Genomic DNA, 20,193 nt, shown 5'->3' on the forward strand with positions numbered 1-20,193 from the left:
ACAGTGAAATAATCATGTCGGAACACCTATGTTCAAGTAGTCATTCACCTAGTAAAACAGTTTTAATTCGATGGATGATAAATATCATTTATTTCACTATATGACTAGTAATAACTCTCCAAACAAAAATAAACCCCCTAATTTTCCAGTCTGAAAAAGCTGACAATATCTCAAAAACTAAACATATGATGGATACACCAACTCGTCCTTAGGAAGTCACTTCCATGTTGTATGATAAGATGGGTAACAAAGTGAGTCTATGTAACACTCCATCTTGGTGCATCAAACCAACAAAAAAAGAGAGACGATTCTTAATAATGCAAACACAGGAAAACAATCCTTCTAGATAATGTTGAGAAATGCCTTACAATGAGCCTCCATGCATTAAGATGAGGAATTGTTTTATGCCCAATAGCAGTATTTGTGTTATAGGTTTATTGATCTTTTGAAAGCAGAATTGTTACAAGTCCACTAACTTAACACTATTAAAATTTTCTTTCACTCATTATCAGTTAACGAAAGGAAACAAGAGACCTCTTTGGTTGATACTTATATCCTTGGCACCCATCAGAGGGCACATAGTAGGGCTATAAGTAACATTTGTTAAATGTATGAATAAGCTGCTATCTTATCTATAATGAATTAGATAAAATTCTCGCAATCACAATCATCTCAAAATTCAGTTGCAAAAAAAATATATTTATTGATAACTCGCCCTCTATGACAGCCCCCCTTTTCAGATTATGAAAAGTTTTTTTTCTAAGATAAGGACAAAGACTGGATATCTTTAATCACCACTTTTATTCAAACAGACATCACATGGTTGCTGTTATGATACACTGAGAAGTCCACAGAATTTCCCCCCACCCCCCGCCACATACACACACAAAAAGCATTAACTATAAAGAAACATCAGACAAACTCAAATTGAGGGACATTCCACAAAGAAACTGGTTTGTACACTTCAAAATGTCAAGTTATTAAATACAAAGAAAGGCTGAGGAACTGCTCCATACTGAAGGAAACCAGAGTCATGACAGTGTGCGATGCTGGAGCAAAGGCTGAACCTACAGAGCACATTTTGGGACAATCTGTAAAGTCTGAACAAGGTATGTGGAGTAGAGGGTTATATCAGTGTTAATTATATCACATCAACAGTTTTGACAATGTGACAGTGGTTATGTAGGAGAGTAATTTTTAAAAAGAATGTTCACTATGACAAGTACCATCATCAACACTTCCTGTCTCTACAGCACGTGTAGCTTAATTAGCATAACGGGCAACTTACATACGATTCTCAGTTTGGTTACCTGAAGGCAATCCGTTGCAAAAGAACTGAGAACTGTTGCCACTGAAAATGAGAATTCACAAAGCACACTAAAACGAACCCCAAGATGGGCAGTAAAGGGAATGAGTCAAAGACAGAGGAAGCATAAAGCATTCAAGTATCAGATAAGAGCACTCAAAAAGGCAGATAGCTTGTTGGTCTTGGAACTGGGGTAGTAATCAAGGATAACAGGTACGTGAGGCAAAAACAGCCAGCCTCAAGCCTAACAGCTTTTATCATATTTGTTATCAGGAGACAGCAATCTGTTACCAGCTTAATTAACAACTAATTATAAATACTATTAAGCAATCAAAAAAGAACAAAATACTGATACAAACCACAACCTGAAAGACCCTCAAAAACATTACAGTAAACAAAAGAAGCCAGACACAAAACACCACATGTTGTACGATGCCATTTACATGAAACATCCCGAAAAGGCTAAACTGTAAAGAGAAACGGAAGGTAACCGGTGACCTGGGGCTGGGGACGGGAATGGGGATTAACTGTGATCCTCATTTGATTATAGTAAATAACAACTCATTTTTAATCCTGAAATTGAGGCTCTGTGCCTCAATTTTCTCATCTGCTATTTAGCAACAATTACAGTACCTGACTCATAAGGGCTCTTTGAAGATCAAATGAGATAATACAGGTTAAAAGCTTAGAACAATGCTTGGCACTTAGTAAGGGCTCAAAATGTACACATACACACATACGTGTCCAGCTTAAAAACTTAACAAATAAAAGGCATGTAAAAAAACAACATGCATGTAATAAATTATAAACACAGGAAAAAAAGTAAATTCATACTCATTTAAAGATTCTGCAAGAAACTATAGTTGATCCTAGACCTAATTCTTAATCAAGAGAAATAGTTCAAATTACATAGAGAGAACTTTTTAAATATACGTATAAAGAGTAAAAAGAACAAAGAAAACATATTACATGTGTTATTTCCCTAACATTTAGGGCCTAAAGAAGTATAAGGAGATGTTGAAATTCTTCCTCAGCCCCTCAACTTCGTAAACTGACATTTTGATGTGTAATTCCCTAATTACATAATTTTTCAGTATTTTCCACATTTTCTTTCTTTCTTTCCACATTTCCTTTATGGGAAAAGAACTTTCATTTTATATTTTTACCCTAGTAATTTTTTATTATAAAGAGTAGGTTGCTGTTCATCTTAACAATATAATCCTGCACCAAAAAACCCCAGAAGTCACTACTACCGAGGCCAAAGGCACCTACCTCACAAACATACATACCCTCCTCCATGTTTTCTCGTCCTTTACGACATATGTTAATGGTACTGGAGGCATCAAAGTTCTCTTCCCAGCAGGTGTCAAATGATGATACAGATACTGCCTCCTGAACTCAGTCCTGTTCACTAACTTTCAATACAGGTATACAAAGTGAAAAGTTGCTAACCCACCACTCCACCATACAAATAAATAGTCGTTTAATTTTAATCTTTGAAATAGTTACTCCATTGAACATAACCTGTATATCTTTGGTTAAACAGTATTTTCTCACCAGCATCAACATTTATATTCTCTTATTATCTCTAAGACCATTATAAAATGAACTTCTGTTTTCGTTATTCTCTAATTCCTTAAGTATTCCCAGAAAAAGTTCCTAACTTGAGAAAGTAGAGACAAATTTCAGTATTTGATAAATTTTATCTTGATAACTTCGAAAACAAATTTACTCTTTAAATTGCATTATAAAAAATACATTATTAGTCTTCACATTAGTTTTACATGGAAATATATAATTGTTTGAATATTTAAATATAGTTTCTCTTTACCAAAAAAGTGTCACTCAAAGCCCTACTTACACAAATAATTTAAATGCACAAATGCAAAACACACTTTACACAATATTGTCCACATACTGTATAACTTGGGACAATTATAATAAAAATCTATGCAAGATACTGAACAAGTACAAGACTATTAAAATATTCATTGTGGCTATAAATTCAATATTCCACTATTAAAACAAATTAATGCACTCTTGAATACACAAAAAACATCCAACTGTTTAATATAATCTGCAAATTAAGCCAAAATGTATTTTGACAAAGGGGCACATCTTATAACCTATCAAATTCTGAAAGTAATTCATTTCTAATTTAACGTAATTATAATTTTTACAATTTCAAGTTTTCAAGCTTGTCTAAAATAATGATTACAGGAATTTAGTAAACATTCCCAAAATGTTTTTTTAAAACGTCAGGACTGTATACTTTCATACTTTTAGTAATATAAATTTTAAATATAAACCTTTTCCTCTCCAAAAAAAAAAAAAAAAAAATGGAACCTAGAAGAGTTTCCAATGTGAAAAAGGCAGTAAATTTTTTAAGTTTTTGATCACTTGAATTATAAGAACTGTCCTCTTTGCATGATGTAATCACAATAGATATATCATAATTACAAAGTACATTATTTCCATATGATCTCTTGCTTTTAAATTTACACTAAAAGTATGCAGAATGCCTAATAGTACTTAAGGGAACTGTGTGTCTATTTCATAAAAAGAAAAGACACCAATACCCGCAAATAGAATATTTTTATATATTAGCTACTTGTTTACTTCCCAATCAGTATGGCAGTATTTTTCCTGAATTAAAATTGGAGAATTACTTTAAACTAGTGACCTGCAGTGATATTTTAAGAAAGGAAATTAAAATGTTTGTATCTGAGGCAAGGTTAAAGTTGCTTTACAATTAAAAATATAAACATTTGACCACTTTTTCAATATAATTACTGTTTTAAGTTTAGAAGTAAAGAAATTAGAACATAACACCATCACAACATACCCACAGGTTAAATAATGGCCCCTGAAATAAAACTACATTTAGAAATCAACTGTTACAACACTATATTCATTAATTCTAAGGTAACACATTTTTATCTCTGAAATCATGGCACACTGATAAAGTTTCAAACATGGTTTATACAATAGTTGAAATTCATGTTTTCCTTTAACATTATTGACAGAAAACGATCCACAATCCTTGGTCTAGCAGAATAACTGGACACATCTGTATCAGCCCAATCCGTGTCCCTGAATAAAGGATCTAAACATATTCTGAGTACCCCAGACCTAAACTATGTATCTTAACATCTTTCATTTTAACTATTAAAATAGTGAGCAAGTTTAAGGAAAGCCAAACTAATGTCCAGTTTTTCATCTGTAAAATGGATTTCCACTTAGGTTGTCAGCTTTATTAGATCTTTTCAAATATAAAGATTATAAATAATTCATTAACGACAATTAATGATCTGTCCAAATTACCAAACCAATAATTTCAGTTCAAGCAACTGAAAAATACGGTAGTGTCTAGAATATTTTTAAGAGATGAGGCCATAAGATAACCTGGATTTTCATATTGAACCACCAACCCTTGTGGTAGAAGGGAATAAAGGTGGTACAAAAGTACGGTCACACTGGCAAGATCATTTTCCCCTTAAGATATAATAATGCTAAAGAAAAACAGAGATTGTATATTACAGAGATTGTATATGTGCAAGTGTCCAAATGTGGAAAGTCAGACACTTGCAGATCCATTTTAAATAAAGCAGGAGAAGTTTGTGTTACGTATATAAAACCAACAGGCAGTTTTAAAAAACTGGATTAAAGATTATGGAATCTCATTCTCTGGAATGCTTTTAAAAGACAGGTAAATTATATTTTGTTTGGTATTAAGTCATCTCAACTTAAAAGTTGAGTTAATTATAGTTTCTTCTTTTTAATTATCCTGTTAGAACACAAATATTGACAATGCCACTCTGAAACACAGTGAAAATAAGTACACATTCATTGTTCCAATTTTTAAAAAGTAAAAATAAGATAGCAATGTTTGTTATATCTATTCTTGTAATATTATAATCTGCTGACATGATACAATCATAAAAAATAAATAAAAAGGGACATGACTTGAGGGAGAAAAGCATATATACCGATAAATTATGTGACAAATTAAGATGAAGCTCTTCTGTAGCAAATGGAAAAAGGGTCTTTTGAATCTTAAAAAAAAAGACCTTAAACACTAATTTTAAAATATAAAAGTTCTGAAAATGATGTCTATAGCAAAATAGTTGGTTAATTTTTTTGCCAAAGTTGGGAGAGCCATGAGCACTAAGTACCAAATATTTTTCAATTAAAGTCCTGAATCCATCTAGCTTTAACACAAACACTTCTAGTGTGCCTTACTAAGTAACAATTTGTGTAATAGCCGAGTCATCATTCTATCCGAATATGGCACCTGAGAATATAAACTTCTCAAATCATATATTCTAACAGGTTTAGGACGCCTCTTTTTCTTTCTAGGTTTCTTTTTATTACCACTCTTCTTTCCTGCCTTGCTGGAAGAATCCTGCACAGGTTGCTTGGGAGAAGAGCTCGCTATAGCTCTCAACTGCTCTTCACCACCAGCTGATGGGACTGAGTTTGAAAGCATTTTGGCTGGTCTCTGCACCTCCTTTAACCTACTGACATCAGGTTTTTTCTTATGATGCATACTAATAAAAGCGCTCCTGGACTGATATTTACGACGCAAAAACATGGAGTATTTTGAAAGATACTTTCTGATTATATCATTTGGTTTGGTCTGAATCCAAATTGACTGTTTTTCCGAAGTGATTCTGGTTTTTTGCTGGAGAATAATTGGTCTGTGAACTTTTTTGAGAAATCCTGGTTTATTTGTCACTTTCCTTCTCTGAATTTTCTTTTTACTTTCTAAAGACTTATTTCTAACCAATTTTGGCGAGATCTTGACATCACCATTTAAAAGAGTTAACTGGAATTTACCTTCTTGTGTATCGTCACTAGAATTCAAGATCTCTGCTTTTTCCAGAAACACACAAGATCCACTGGCCCCCTGGTGTGACATCAATTCATGTCTTACCGACAATGTCATAAAAGGTATTGTAGTAGAGCTTTGTACATGAGCATGGTCGTCTCCTGCGCTGGAGTTTAGGTCACTAAAATGAATTTGAACCCAGTTGTTCCTGTCAGATTCTGGTACTTCTATGTTCAGAGGAGGATTAATTACAATTTGTTTACTTAATGGGTCGTAATTAAAGGAACTCTGTTTATATTTGCACTGTATGCTAAAATCCTGATTTTTATCACTGCAGTGCCTCATTTTAGAGAAGTTGAAGGAATCTCCTTCCTTTAGCTTAATATTTGAAGAAAGAACGTAGAATAAGGCATTGGGGTGCAAAGGCTTCAAAATGTTTGTACATGATTCAAGAAATTCAACTGTTCCAATTTTGATTTTTTTTGGTTTTCTGTCATTGTGTAAAAGTAAACGCTTCCTTGTTGGCGAGTCATCTTCTTGTCCATTTATTCCTTTCGTCACTAGGTAACTCATGAGATTGGTTTGAGTTCCATGGCTAACTTTCACAGCCTGACATCGAGAAGCCACTCGCCATGTTTGTTCATAAGGCCGCTTTTCTGTGGGATGATGGCTAGGTTTATCTAAGGCTACTGAAAAGTCATCAATAATATCATCACAGTCTAATAGAACTTGAATTAATGCAGTGTCATTAAGGTCAGCCGAGGTAATCTTTTTTTCTTCATTCAAATTTTTTTTTTTTACTTTCCTGGTCTCACAGTCATCATCAAAGTAACAGTGGAAACGACCTTCCTTAAACTCCTTCACGAGAGCATTAATTTTCATGTCATCTTCTTTCATTATCTGAGACCACGTTTTCCCCACAAATGAAGGAGGAACATGAGGCAAGGCTTCAAGAACAGGTTCATCAGTATTTTCTTCTATGACCGCCTTTGTTTTCTTCCGGTTCTTTATAGGATCAACCTTGGGAACTGAGCTTGAATGGGAATCACGCTTCTTTTCTTTCGCATCAGCAGATATTTTCTTACCTAGGTCTACTTTATTAATAGCTTCCTGAGGCTGGTCAGTGTCAGACTGAAAAGAGGGATCACACTGAAAATTCATCCCAGAACCACGAGGTTCACAGCTCATACTTTCTGTACATTTTAATTTCAAAAGGTTATCTTCATCAGCCATTTGAAGGATTGCTGACTCGGGAGAAGCATTACAATCCACTGCAGAAACACTACATTCACAGTTCTTATCTTTTGGGCCAGTGGTTTCTAGATCTTTCCAAATGTTGACTTCTTCTGGATGATGAGTCACTGGCTGAGAAGTATCTTCCCATTTAAAATTTCTTTTAGGACTATTAGGTTCACAGCTTTTATCTTCTGGGTCAATATAGCTGATCACTTTTTCATCCGACCCTGGTGATTGGCAAGCCAAGGACTGATGAGAGGGATCAATTTGAAAATTGATTTCAGAACCATAAGATTCACAGCCTGACTCTTCCAGAATAATATAGTCTTTCTTCTGGTTTATTACTTTAAAAGTCTTTTTGGATTGGTTTGACACTGATTGAGGAGACGCTTCACAAACATACCCTAATTCAGAATCACAACAGTCATAGCACTCACCTTCTGGATCAAAACTTTTTGCATTTATACAGTCAATTCCTTCAACGGTCATTTGAGATGAGTCAATCACTGGCTGAAAAGGGATACCGGAATCAGAAATCATTTCACAATCACTATCACTGGTCACCAGGTCCACAAACAGCATCTTTTGAAGATTCGCTTCTTTGACCGACACTTGAAATTCATTAACGACGATTTGAAGAGGGACATCAGAATCAGACATTACTTCAGAATCACTAGTCTTTTCTTCCATGCCAAGATGCGCTATTCTCTGAAGGTTTATTTCTTTGCAAACCATTTGAGGATGATCGACTTCCAACTGAAGATGAATACCAGAATCACATTTTATTTCAGAAACACTAGGTTCACAGTTCTTCATTTCTAGGTCATTATGATCTTTCTTGTGCAAGTCTGTTTGTTTGACAATTTCGGGAAACTGATCTGCCATTAAGGGGACATCAGAATCATAACTTACTTCAAAATCACCTAGTTTATAGCTCTTGTCTCCCAGGTAAATGCGGTCTTCCTTCCAAAGGTTTACTACTTTAACGGATTTTTGGAGCTCGTCAGCCACAGACGGAAGAGGGCCATCGGAAGCAAAGCTTACTTCAGGACCACAAGGGTCATTGCTCTTATCTTCCAAATTGACATGATCATCCTCCAAAACATGTGAGTGCTCAACCACTGTCTGAAGAGGGACATCTGAAACATAAATTACCTGGGGATCACTGGGTTCATAGCCTTTATCATCCAGACAAATATGTCCCTCCCTTATGAGATTTATTTCTGTAGTAGCCTCTTGAATTTCATTGGTCACAGGCTGAAGAGGTCCATCAGAAACAAAACTTATTTTAGAATCACCGAGTTTGACAATCTTACCTTCCAAGTCTACATGCTTCTTCCAAAGGTTGATCTCCTTAATGACTTCCTCAGTTTGGCCAGCCACTGACTGAAAAGGGACATTAGAATCATACATAATTTCAAAGCCCTGAGATTTATCTCCCCTATCTTCCACATCTTCATCCTTCCAAAGGCTTATTTCTTTAACAGTTTCTCTAAGCTGGTCAGCCACTGACTGAAGAGGGTCATCAGAATCAAAACTTATTTCAGAACCACAAGTTTGATGGTGCTTATCTTCTAGCTCAATATGCTGCTTCTCCAAAATAGTTACTTGAGATTGATCAACTACTGACTGAGCCAAGTAATCAGAATCCAAACTCATGTCAGAACTACTATATCGGCTGTTATTATCTTCGAAATACACAGGACCTTCATTCTCAAGGTTTATTTGTTTAGCAGCTGCTTCAGGTTGATCAGGCAAAGACTGAAGAGAAACATCAGAATCCTGTATTAATTTGGAACCTTTAGGTTCAATTTTATTTTCCAGGCCAATATCCTCTACTTTCCACATGTTTGTTTGTTTAACCACTTCCTGAAATTGTTCAGTTAATGGCTGAAGAGGGTCATTAGAATCAAAACGTACTTTATAAACACTGGATTCTCTGTTTGTGCCTTCCAGATCAACATGCTTTTCCTTCAAAAGAGCTAGGCGAGATTGGTCAATGACTGAAGGACGAGGCGTATCAATATGAAAATTTATTTCAAAACCTCTAGATTCAGTACTTTCATCTTCTGGGTCAACATGGTCCTCCTTCAAAACAGCTATTTGAGGCTTTCCGGTCACTGACTGAGGAAGGACATGAGAACTCAAATTTATTTCAAAACCACTACTTTTATTACTGCTGTTTTCTAAAACATGTTCTTCCTTCCGAACGTTTCTTTCTTTAACAGGTATTTGAGGTTCAGTCACTGAATAATGAGGGCCGTGAGAACCACTATATTTAACACTTTTGTCTTTGAATTTAAGTTGCTTTTCTTTCTCAAGCCACATTTCTTTAACAGCTGCTGCAGTTTTGTGAATCACTGATTGAAAAGGGGTACGAAAATTCAAACCCCTTTCAGAAACACTTAATTCATTCCCCTTATGTTCTACGTGTGTGTGGTCTTCTTTTTGATGGTTTATTTCCTTCACAGCTATGTCAGGACGATCAGTCACTAGAGGAGAAGCATAAGATTTCAAATTCATTTCAGAAACACAAGATCCACTACCTTTGTTTTCTAAGTGTACATGTTCTTCTTTCTGAAGGTTTCTTTCTTTAATGAGATCTGCAGAATGTCCAATTACTGAATGAAAAATATTATAGTTCAAACTTAACTCAGAACCAGTAGGTTCATTTTCCTTACTTTCACAGTATATCTGTTCTTCTTTTTGAAGATTTAGCCTTTTAACAGCTACTTCAGGAGGATTTGTCACTGAATGAGGAGGGACATAAGAATCCAAACTTATTTCAGAACCAATAGGTTCCTTATTTGTCCTCCCTAAGTTGACATAGTTTTCTTTCTGAACGATTATTTCTCTAACTACTCCAGCGTGATCAGTACCTGAATGAAGAGGTTTATTAGAATCAAATGCTATTTCAGAAACACAAGATTCATTACCTTTATATCGCAAACCAGTATGTTCCTCCCCATAAATAGCTGCTCGAGATTGGTCAACTACTGAGCAATGAGGAATATCAGAATCAAAAGTTATTTCAGAACTATTTGACCCATAGCTTTCGTCTTCCAGGTTAACGTGCTTTTTTCTTATTTCTTCAACATCCAGCTCAGAATGTTTCGCAACTGACAGAACAGGGGGATCAGAATCAAAAGTCAACTCAGAACTGGAGCATCCACTGCTCCTAACTTCCATGTCAACACTTAACTCCTTCAGATTTATATCACTCAGAGTTCCAAGAGGTTCCTTAGATGACTGATAAAGAGAAGCGTGAGAATCGAAACTTAGATCAGAAATGCTAGAGTTAGCACTCTTATTCTGTAGGTCAGTTGCTACTTCTTGAGGTTTTACTTCCTGAACTGCTACTTGGGATTGGTCAGCCACTAATTGAGCATCAGTGTGAAAACTCATTTCAGAACCATAATATTCACAGTTCATATCCACAAGGTCATTCTTCTCTTTTAGATTTATTTCTTCAACAACCCTCTGAGGTTCATGAGTCACTGCCTCAGTAGAGAGCTCACAATCAAAACGTGCTCTAGCACTATTGGATCTATGGGTCTCATCTTTCAGGTAGACATGCCTATCTTTTAGGTTTCTTTCTCTGCCAGCCAGTTGGGGATAGACAACTACTGACTCTTTGGCAGCCCGCTGGGGATGGACAACTACTGACTGGAGAGAAACATCAGAATCAAAACTTGTTTCAGAACAACTCGATCCATAGTTCATATCAACCAAGCCAACGTGAACATTCTTCTGAAGTTCTGTTTCTGTGACAGCCACAGGGAGTTGGTCAAGGGACTGAAGTGGGAAATTAGAATCAGTACTTATTTCAGAACCACTAGATCCATAGCTCTTATCAACCAAGTCAATGTGTGCCCCATTAGGAAGGTCTACTTCTTTTGTGGACTGTTGGGGATAGTCATCAGTTGACTGAAGTGAAGTATCACAATCAAAATTCATCTCAGAATCACTAGAATCATAGCATTCATCAACCAGGCTAATAGGTACTGCCTTCTGAACACCAATGCCTTTAACAATTACTTGGGTTCGGTTGGTAGCCAGCTGAAACGGGCCATCGCAATCAGAACTCACTTCAGAAACATAAGATTTATTACTCTTGAGCTGCAAAGCAGCATGTACTTCCTTTGAAAGGTTTATTTCTTTGGCAGTCACTTTAGATTGGCCAGTTAGTGAGTGAAAAGAGGAACTGCAATCAAAACTCATTTCAGAAACTCTTGATTCATAGTTCTTATTTTCTTGGTCAATTTGCTCCTCACTCCAAAGGTCTCGTACAGCCTCATCTGGTTGGTCAGACACTGACTGAGGAGAGCTACCAGCAAACTCCATTTCAGAACTCACTGAGCTCTTCCGTCCCAAAAAGGCTGACTTCTTAAAAACCAAATGCTTTACTTCTTGGTTACGATCCAGATTAAAGAATTTCTCATGGTGCTTTGGAATGGCATCTTTGAAGATTCTTTTATTAGAAGGCGTATCAGTTTTATTTAGGTTCACTGCTGGGTTTACTGCGGATTTGGAAAGAGACTCAAATTTTAAGGAGCCTGCAGCACTCTCAAATTCATGAGGTTTAAAGCCAGTTGACAAAGTTTTACCCCGAGATTTTACATCTTCCTGAATACTCAATTTATCTGACTTTATAAATACAGATTTCCTATTTGATTCTTTAGGTTTCTGATATATAACTGAAGAAGCTGCTACATGGGATGAGAACATGGGCTTTCTAGAGGCCCTGTCTCGCTGTTCAAGATATCTGTCAACTTTGTTTGGGTCACATTTGATAACTGAATCCGAATGTGCTGCCAGTGGTAACCTAGTGCTATTAGTAGCAACTGGTCGATCATAAGAACTTTCAGCTAAACGACTAGCAGGAGCAGTAGAAATCACTGAGGGATATAATAAGTTTTGTCTGTTATTTGAAGTTTGACCGATACCTACTGGATTAAATTCTTTCAAGCCACTCCCAACTTTATAAACAAACTCCAAGGGCTGCTGCTGCCCCTTCTCCAATTTTTGAATAACTGACGGTCTAACTGGAACACCCTGCATATATTCTTGAGATTTACTAGGTCTAGAATATAACTCTTCAAGAGGTTCAAAACTTTTGGTGGCTCTCTCTCCTCTGACTCCAGTAGCATCATCGGCCATTTCTTCAGGAACAGAATCATCAATAGGAACCACTTCAGAAGATGGTGCAGTATTCCTAAGAAGTCTCTCATTTTGCCTTGATCTATAAAGTAAGAAAAAAATCACAAAAATATTCTAATAGATGTTTAAAATGTTAAAATAAAGGCATAATAAATGGTATTTTCTTTTTCTCCTGGGCCAGATTCTTAGAGAACAAAGATCAAGGTAATCACACCAGGCTGTATAATGTTTTTCAGGAAGATAATCGGTGCAGAAGAAGGTAGCTCCACCAACTGCTACTTAATAAACACAAATGGCTCCTAAACATGACGAAAATGTAAATAAAGCCATATATCAATTTCAGTTATCAGAGCAGGAAATAGCAAAAAGTCTAACACAAGTTATTTAACCTACCATTCTTTAGTTTCCTCCTCCAAAAAAAGGAAATAATACTATTTTCCCTCATGAAATTGTTTTGAGAAGTTAGATATTATATGTAAACATCATTTTTTGAAAAAACCTGGAAAATAGTAATTGTTCACAGATGTTAAGTATTATTATTTCAACACATTGTTTTGGCAACGGTGCAATGACAGGCACTTTTAATACTTTGTTGGTAGGAGTGTAACTTAGTTTAATCTCTATGAAGAATAATTTGGCAATGTCTGTTGTAATTAAAAATGTCAAGAAGAATCTAAGGAGACATAAAAAGTTAATATAAAATGGTTATCCTGGAAGATTCCTGAAACAGAAAAAGATATGAGGTAAAAACCATGGAAATTTAAATAAACTATACAATTCAGTTAATTTAGTATAATGGTTCATTAAATGTACCATACTAATTTAAGATGTTAGTAATAGGAAGTCTATAGGAAGTCTCTCTACTATCTTGACAATTTTTCTATAAATCTAAATCTGTCCTAAAAAAAAAAGTCTATTAAAAATAATAAATAAAAAAATACTTAAATAGATTAACACCTAAAAAATACTTTCATTAAATATTTTTAAATTAGAGACAGCACAGTTGTCTAAGAGAATATTGCATACATGTGGTGACCACATGTAACTTCTTTTAACATGTCATATTACTATTGTACTCTTTCCCATAAAAATTTATTATCATAATTAATACCAAAATAATGTTTGTTGGTATTTGTAAAATAAAAAAGTTAACATGGTATCAAAGTAATATCATGATGGGGCAAAAATTTACATAATTTTTCATACTTCTGAATTCTAATTAGTAAAATTGTAGTCCAATAATCACTTTATCATAGTTTTCCAGAACCCTAGAAGACTATCACAACATCCTAGAACTAGCATCAATTTTATAGTATTTGGCTAAGAAAGGAAGAAAAGAAAGGCAAGCAGAATCATAAAAACCAACAACCTGACGAAATCCTCAAAAGGTTAGGAATCATCAATATACATGCTTTGATTTGCATTGGTATTGTGTGTGTATGTGTTTAAAGTTAACAAATAAATCACAACCTGTACTTCTACTCATTTTAGCCCATTTGTGATAAAAAGTGAAAATTGTAAACTACCTATAAATACTATATATTAAAATCTATGAGATGTGATCAAAATGAAAATTTTATATGTTTAAACCTTCCATTAAAAAAGAATTAGTAAAGACAAATGAACTAAATAAGCACCTAATTCAAGAGGATAGAAAAGTAACCAAATTCCAACCCCAAGAAAGTTGAAGAAATAAATTAAGAAAAAATCACTAAGTGGGAAACAAAAATAAAGCAGGAGCTGCTTTTTCAGGCTAAAATAACAGAAAAACCTACAATGTCTAAAAGAGGGAAGAGAAATTTTTTAAAAATATGATTTAGAAAGCGTATAAATAATGTGGTGTTGGCGCAGGATTAAAAAACTCAAGGAAAGAAAATTGTATTCAAAATCAAATATGTAGATATAAACAGAGATCGATACACTCAAATGTAGAAATTTAGTTTATGTTACAGATGATAATTTTATATTAGTGGAGATAATTAATATACATTTGTAAAAAATAAGAAGTCTTCCCTCACACCACATATTAAAAAAATTCCAGGAAGATTATAAATATTTAAAAGAAAAAACAAGGGCATAAAGACAAAGACATGGAAAAAAAAAAAAACATAAAAGGAAATTCCCCTTACAGCTGATATCAAAATGTTTAATTTCTATATCATAAAAAATAACCCACACAATTTAAAGACATAACAGATTCTGAGAAAATATTTATAACATACTTAAAATACAAAGGACTATTATTCATAAATATTGCATACAAACCCAAAATATACAAATAATCCAATAGAAAAGTAGACAAAGTATATTCATAGAATAAATACATGGCTAAAATATATCGAAAGGGAGAAGTTCTATTTTACCCATAAATAAATAGAGGACAATTAAGAAATACACTTTTTTGGACTAGTATGTTGGTGAGGAAAAAAGAGGTTGATAATCCCAGTGTTGGCAAGAGTGACTGCAAAATGAGCACTCTCATATACTGATGATGTGTATGTATCTGCACCACTTGTATACATTGTATATAAATTGGTACAGTCTTCTAGGAAATGTCTATCAAGAATTTAAAATTTCCATACACAATTTGAGCAACAAAATAAATAATAATAATGGATTAAAATCCACAGGGCAAGAGACATATCCATGATTTTATAATGATATAAATAGATAACTGAATAAATGAGAAAATGAGAAAGCTCTTTATAGTAGAATTCTGATTAATAAATGTCATAACTGTTTCAGGAAAGAATCATTAATGAATGCTTAAATTAAATTAAGTGGGAGAAAGTAAGAAGAGAAACAAGATTTTTACATAGTCTCAAAGTACTTTCCTATGAATCTTACTAATTACAATGTGAGTGAAGCATGGCAACATCATGGGTCTCCTGATTTGATACACCGAGGAGGGCACGACATCAATTACTATCAATTATAATTAATTTTTGCCCCAAATGTATAATCTAAGTTTAATCATGAGAAAGCATAATCAGGCACATCCAAATTTAAGGATATCCTACATAATAACTAGCCAGTACTCTTTTAAAAGTGTCAAGGTCTTGAAAGCAAAAACAGACTGAGGAACTGTTCATGATTAAGGGAGTTTAAAAGAGATGTGACAGCTAAATGCAACATGTGATCCTGGACTGAATCATTGGGCAAAAAAAAAAGGACATCAGTAAGACAACTAACAAAATTTGAATAAGGTCTATAAATAGTATGGTATCAATGTAATTTCACGGATTTGTGGTTATTTTAGATTTAACATCTGGGGAAGCCAGATTAAAGTTATACAAGAATTCCTTGCACCAGTTTTGCAACTTTTCTATAAACCTGAAATTATTCCAAAAAGAAATGGTAAAAAAACAAACAAACAAACAGAAAACATTTTTAATGTCCATAAACTTTAGCCCAGAAGTTCAACTATAGAAATCTACACAACAAAAATAGTTACATGTACAAATACGTTTGCGGAAGCATTGCTTATACAAACTATAAACTGGAAATTTATACTGACCCTAAGATAGACTAATTCTATCTTTCCAGCTAAAAAAGCACATTTTTTTTCTAACTTTTCCCCTTAAAACCTTTTCTCCATTTGCAATTTTAGGTTGGTGACTTGCAAAGCATACTTGCAAGGCAAGGTAAAAAGTTTGTCCTTTTTTTCTACTGTTGGTGTTTAACTCAACTAATTCTGCACAGATGTGTTAACGATCTATTTTGCCTTATCTTGTGCAGCTGCAGCTACAAACTCACCGCAGCACTTAATCTTATTTTCTACCAATGTTTTTCTTTAACGTAGGACATCAACTTTTAAATGTTACGAAAATATTTTTAATTAAAATAACCAAAATAAACTGATACAAGAGAAAGCTATCAAGATATTGACAGATTACAAAAAGAGCCAACTCTATGTGATACCGTAGTGTTAGCAAATAGTTTCATTAATGTGGAACTCAGTGTTTACTTTGACTGCACTTACTCTGCTACTGTCACCGGCTTTTCTGTTAATAATCTTTTAAAAGCTCTTTTTGCTCCCACCTTTTTCCCCCTGCTTAATCCCATGACAAATTTATAAAACATCTTAATGACTTATCATTATTTATTGGCCTAAAATTTTCAGTTGAAAAAAAGCATTATGTAGTCCATATCTTTTATAGCGAAACTTATTTAAGCCAGGAAAAATTTTTAAAAGTAATTGCAAAGGGAAGTTACTACAGAAAACTTCATTTTATATTGTGATTCAAAGGTTCACTTTAAAATAAGTCAGAAAGAGAAAAACAAATATCATATGATTTCACTTATACGTGGAATCTAAAGAACAAAATAAGGGAACAAACAAAACAAAGAGACTCATAGATACAAACTGATGATTGCCAAATGGGAGAAGGATGAAAAAAAAGGTGAAGGGATTAAGAAATACAAAATGACAGTTACAAAATAGTCATGGGATGTGAAGTACAGCATAGAGAATATAGCCAATAATATTGTAATAATTACATATGGTGCCAAGTGGGTACTAGGCTTACCGGAGGGATCACTTCACAAATTATGTAAACGTCTAACCACTATGCTGTATACCTGAAACTAATATAATGTTAAATGTCAACTGTAATTGAAAATAAAATAAAATAAACAAATATTCACTTTAAGAAGTACTGAAATGTTAACAAAAATATCTACTGTAATACATAACTATATACTAGTATTATTCTACTCAGTTACTTTACCTGCTCTCCTGATAATGATACGGGTGGTGTCGCAGTACATCCTGTAAGAAACGTTCCATCAAACTACTGGAACCCATCCGTTGTCTATTCTGTGTGGTCAAGTATCTGTGCTGAGCACTGGACATATGCTATAAAGAAAAAAGAAACTGAACATTTTAAAATGGATAATACTAGCAGTGAGTTTTATGAAACAGGTCCATTTACTTACTCCTGGCAGAAGTATAAATTGATATACTCTTTCTATAAAGCAATTCTAATATGTGCATCTAAAATCCATAAAAGTATCTTTCCATTAGATATAATATTACATTTCTCTAAATCTCTCCTAAGGGAATCATCTTAAATGTAGATGATTTATGCAAAAAAAATATGCTTATCAAAGCATAACAAAAAACTGGAAATCTCAAATCCTTAGATTATAATATACCTTAAGATGTAATACTACGCAGCTATCAAAAATAATACAAAGAATTTTTAACAACATGGAGAACTGTTACATATTAAAGGGAAAATGGGGGATATGAATGTCATATGTATGCTTTTATTTCGACTAGTTTAAAAATGTATAGGCAAGTAAATGGAAGAAAATATATCAAATCTTATAAAGTATTTATATTTGTGTGGTATGATTATAAGAAATTTAAAATTTTCTCTTATAAAGTCTCATACTTTTCAATACGTAAACACTTTTAATAAATATTTGTTTAAAGAAGAGGATCACTGTATTTGTAAAAAGATGAAAATTAATTCACAAAAAGGCCATCATTTTCTTTGAGATTAAAAAATCCTTTCTTAAAATGAGTAATGGAGTAAGTACACTATGTTTTTCAGTTTTATAATTCTTTCCAGTTAGAAAGATTCTATGGTGACAGAAAGAAATTTAACTATGGGCAGTGAACATACAACGCAAAATATATATGACTTACTGTTGAATTGCACACTTGAAACACTGGATTTTGTTAACAAATGTCACCACAATAAAAAATTTTTAAAAAGGAAAGAAAAGAAAAGAAAGGAAGAAAGATTCTGTCTTTACTAGTACATTACCAAGAAGGAAGGAAAAGAAGTCTGATACCTAGAGAACACATATAATATGTCAGAGTGTTATTACATTTACACAGTATTCTCAATGAATTTTCACTGAGTATAAATCTTGTCCCCATTTTGATATGAAGGGATTAAAGCACAAATTTTTAAACTGACCAACGTTGTGTACCTAGCAAGTAAAAAAACCAGGATTTGAATCCGTGTTAAAGCTTATTCTCTTTTCACTGTATCATGTTAATGCTAGTACTAATGCCATATTTCTAACATAATTTAGACAATTTAGTATATGTGCTACAGAAGTGAGCATTAAGTTAAATCATTTACTAACATGTTTGAACAATACTTAGGAAAAGTCATATTTTAAATACTACTGTAAATGTGCCAAGAGAACTGAAAACAGGATATTAGCTCCTGACCACTATTACAACTCAGCATTATCTCCTTCCATGTTGATTTCAGGAGCCTACTCTGGAGCTGCCTTCGCCCCAGTAACAACCTAAACTACAATCTTAAGATTCTCTGGCTACAAAAGTCCCCACCATCCAGGACCCATGACCAGAGCTAAACTGCCTGGTGATGAATGGAACAAATGCACAAGGAAACAAATTCAGTCTTGTCCTCCCTCTGCCTAGATAAAAAGTTAAAAAGCAATGTGAATGGAAAAGCACACTTAACATAAACCACAGAAAACACCACATTATATATCTTTAAATTTTCTGAACTGACATATAACTTACATAAAGTCTACAAAACACAAAGCAAACACATCCATAACTACCTAATCATGAAAAACTAATAAGCACCCAGAACCCCTAATGTCCCAATCTAATATTCCTTCTGCTCCAAAAGTAACTATTACCCTGTTTTAATACTAAAATTTTTAAAGTTTCTGAATTTACATAAATGGACTCATACTTTTTTTTTGCATTCAGGTCTTTCACTCATTTTACTTGTAATACTTATCCAATTAGCTGTAGTCTGTTCATTTTCATTTCTGTGTATTTCATTGTATGATTATACCTTATTTTATTCATCATTCTGCTCTTGATGGACACTTGTGCTTGTTTGCAGCTTTTGGCTATGACCAGTAATGCTGCAAAAACTTTCACATACGTATTTTGGTGCCCGTGTCCACACACTTTGTTGGGCATATTACTAGGAGTGGAACTTTCGGGCCATAAGGTTTGCATATGTTCAACTTTAGTACTCACTGCTAACTGGTCTCCCAAAGTGGCTGTTCCATTTTTTACCCCCGCCAGCAGTGAATCATAGTCTCCACTGCTCTACTTACTCATCAACACTTGATAACGGCTCTTTAATTTTAGTGATTGTAGAGGGGGTTTAATGTTATATCACTGTGGCTTTAATGTGCAATTTTATTATTGTGATAGCTTTGTGTATGTACCGGCCACTTTTTCGTCTGTACATATCTCCTTTCATGATGTGCTTAAAGTCTCTTCTTGTTTTTCAAATAGATTTTTTTAATGAATCATAGGAATTATTTATTGTGAACATGAGCTCTTTTGTTGAATTATGTGTTTCAAGTATTATCTTCCTCTATGTGGCTTGCCCTTACACTTCATGTATACGTGTTTATGTGTGTATGCATTCATAAAGAAAATTTTACCAGTGTGTATTGTACACACACACACACACACAAAGTACATCCAATATCTTTTCCAAGAATAGTTGTTGCAGGGTACCTTTTCACTTTCTTAATCATCTTCCATCGTTTCTTAACTGTAATCTAGTTTACCAATTTTTTTGTCAGTGCTTCCTGTGACCAGTTTAAGAAATCTCTATCTCAAGTCATGAAGATTTTCTATTTGTTTCTAGAAGTGTTGTTTTGCCTACAGTATTTACATCTACAATGTACTTGGAAT

At 33.9% G+C, this 20,193-nt stretch overlaps 1 protein-coding gene across 5 annotated transcripts in view; it reads right to left on the reverse strand.

The window, feature by feature from the left end:
• Nucleotides 1–658: 658 nt before the first annotated feature.
• Nucleotides 659–20,193, reverse strand: part of ZDBF2 (zinc finger DBF-type containing 2) — a 29,538-nt gene continuing 10,003 nt past the window's right edge. For 4 of the 5 annotated variants that reach the window (XM_016135068.2, XM_036237201.1, XM_016135069.2 and 1 more), the window contains exons 5-6: nt 17,264–17,391; nt 660–12,615 (exon numbers count right to left, since the gene is read on the reverse strand). In XM_016135068.2, the coding sequence (XP_015990554.2) occupies nt 5,535–12,615; nt 17,264–17,391 (7,209 nt within the window). In that variant the 3' untranslated portion in view covers nt 660–5,534. Of the gene's footprint in view, nt 12,616–17,263; nt 17,392–20,193 lie in introns of all 5 variants that reach the window. The other variant, XM_016135070.2, reaches the window with a different exon arrangement.

Source organism: Rousettus aegyptiacus, unplaced genomic scaffold (assembly GCF_014176215.1).
Source record: "Rousettus aegyptiacus isolate mRouAeg1 unplaced genomic scaffold, mRouAeg1.p scaffold_m13_p_2, whole genome shotgun sequence".
Taxonomy (NCBI): Eukaryota; Metazoa; Chordata; class Mammalia; order Chiroptera; family Pteropodidae; genus Rousettus; species Rousettus aegyptiacus.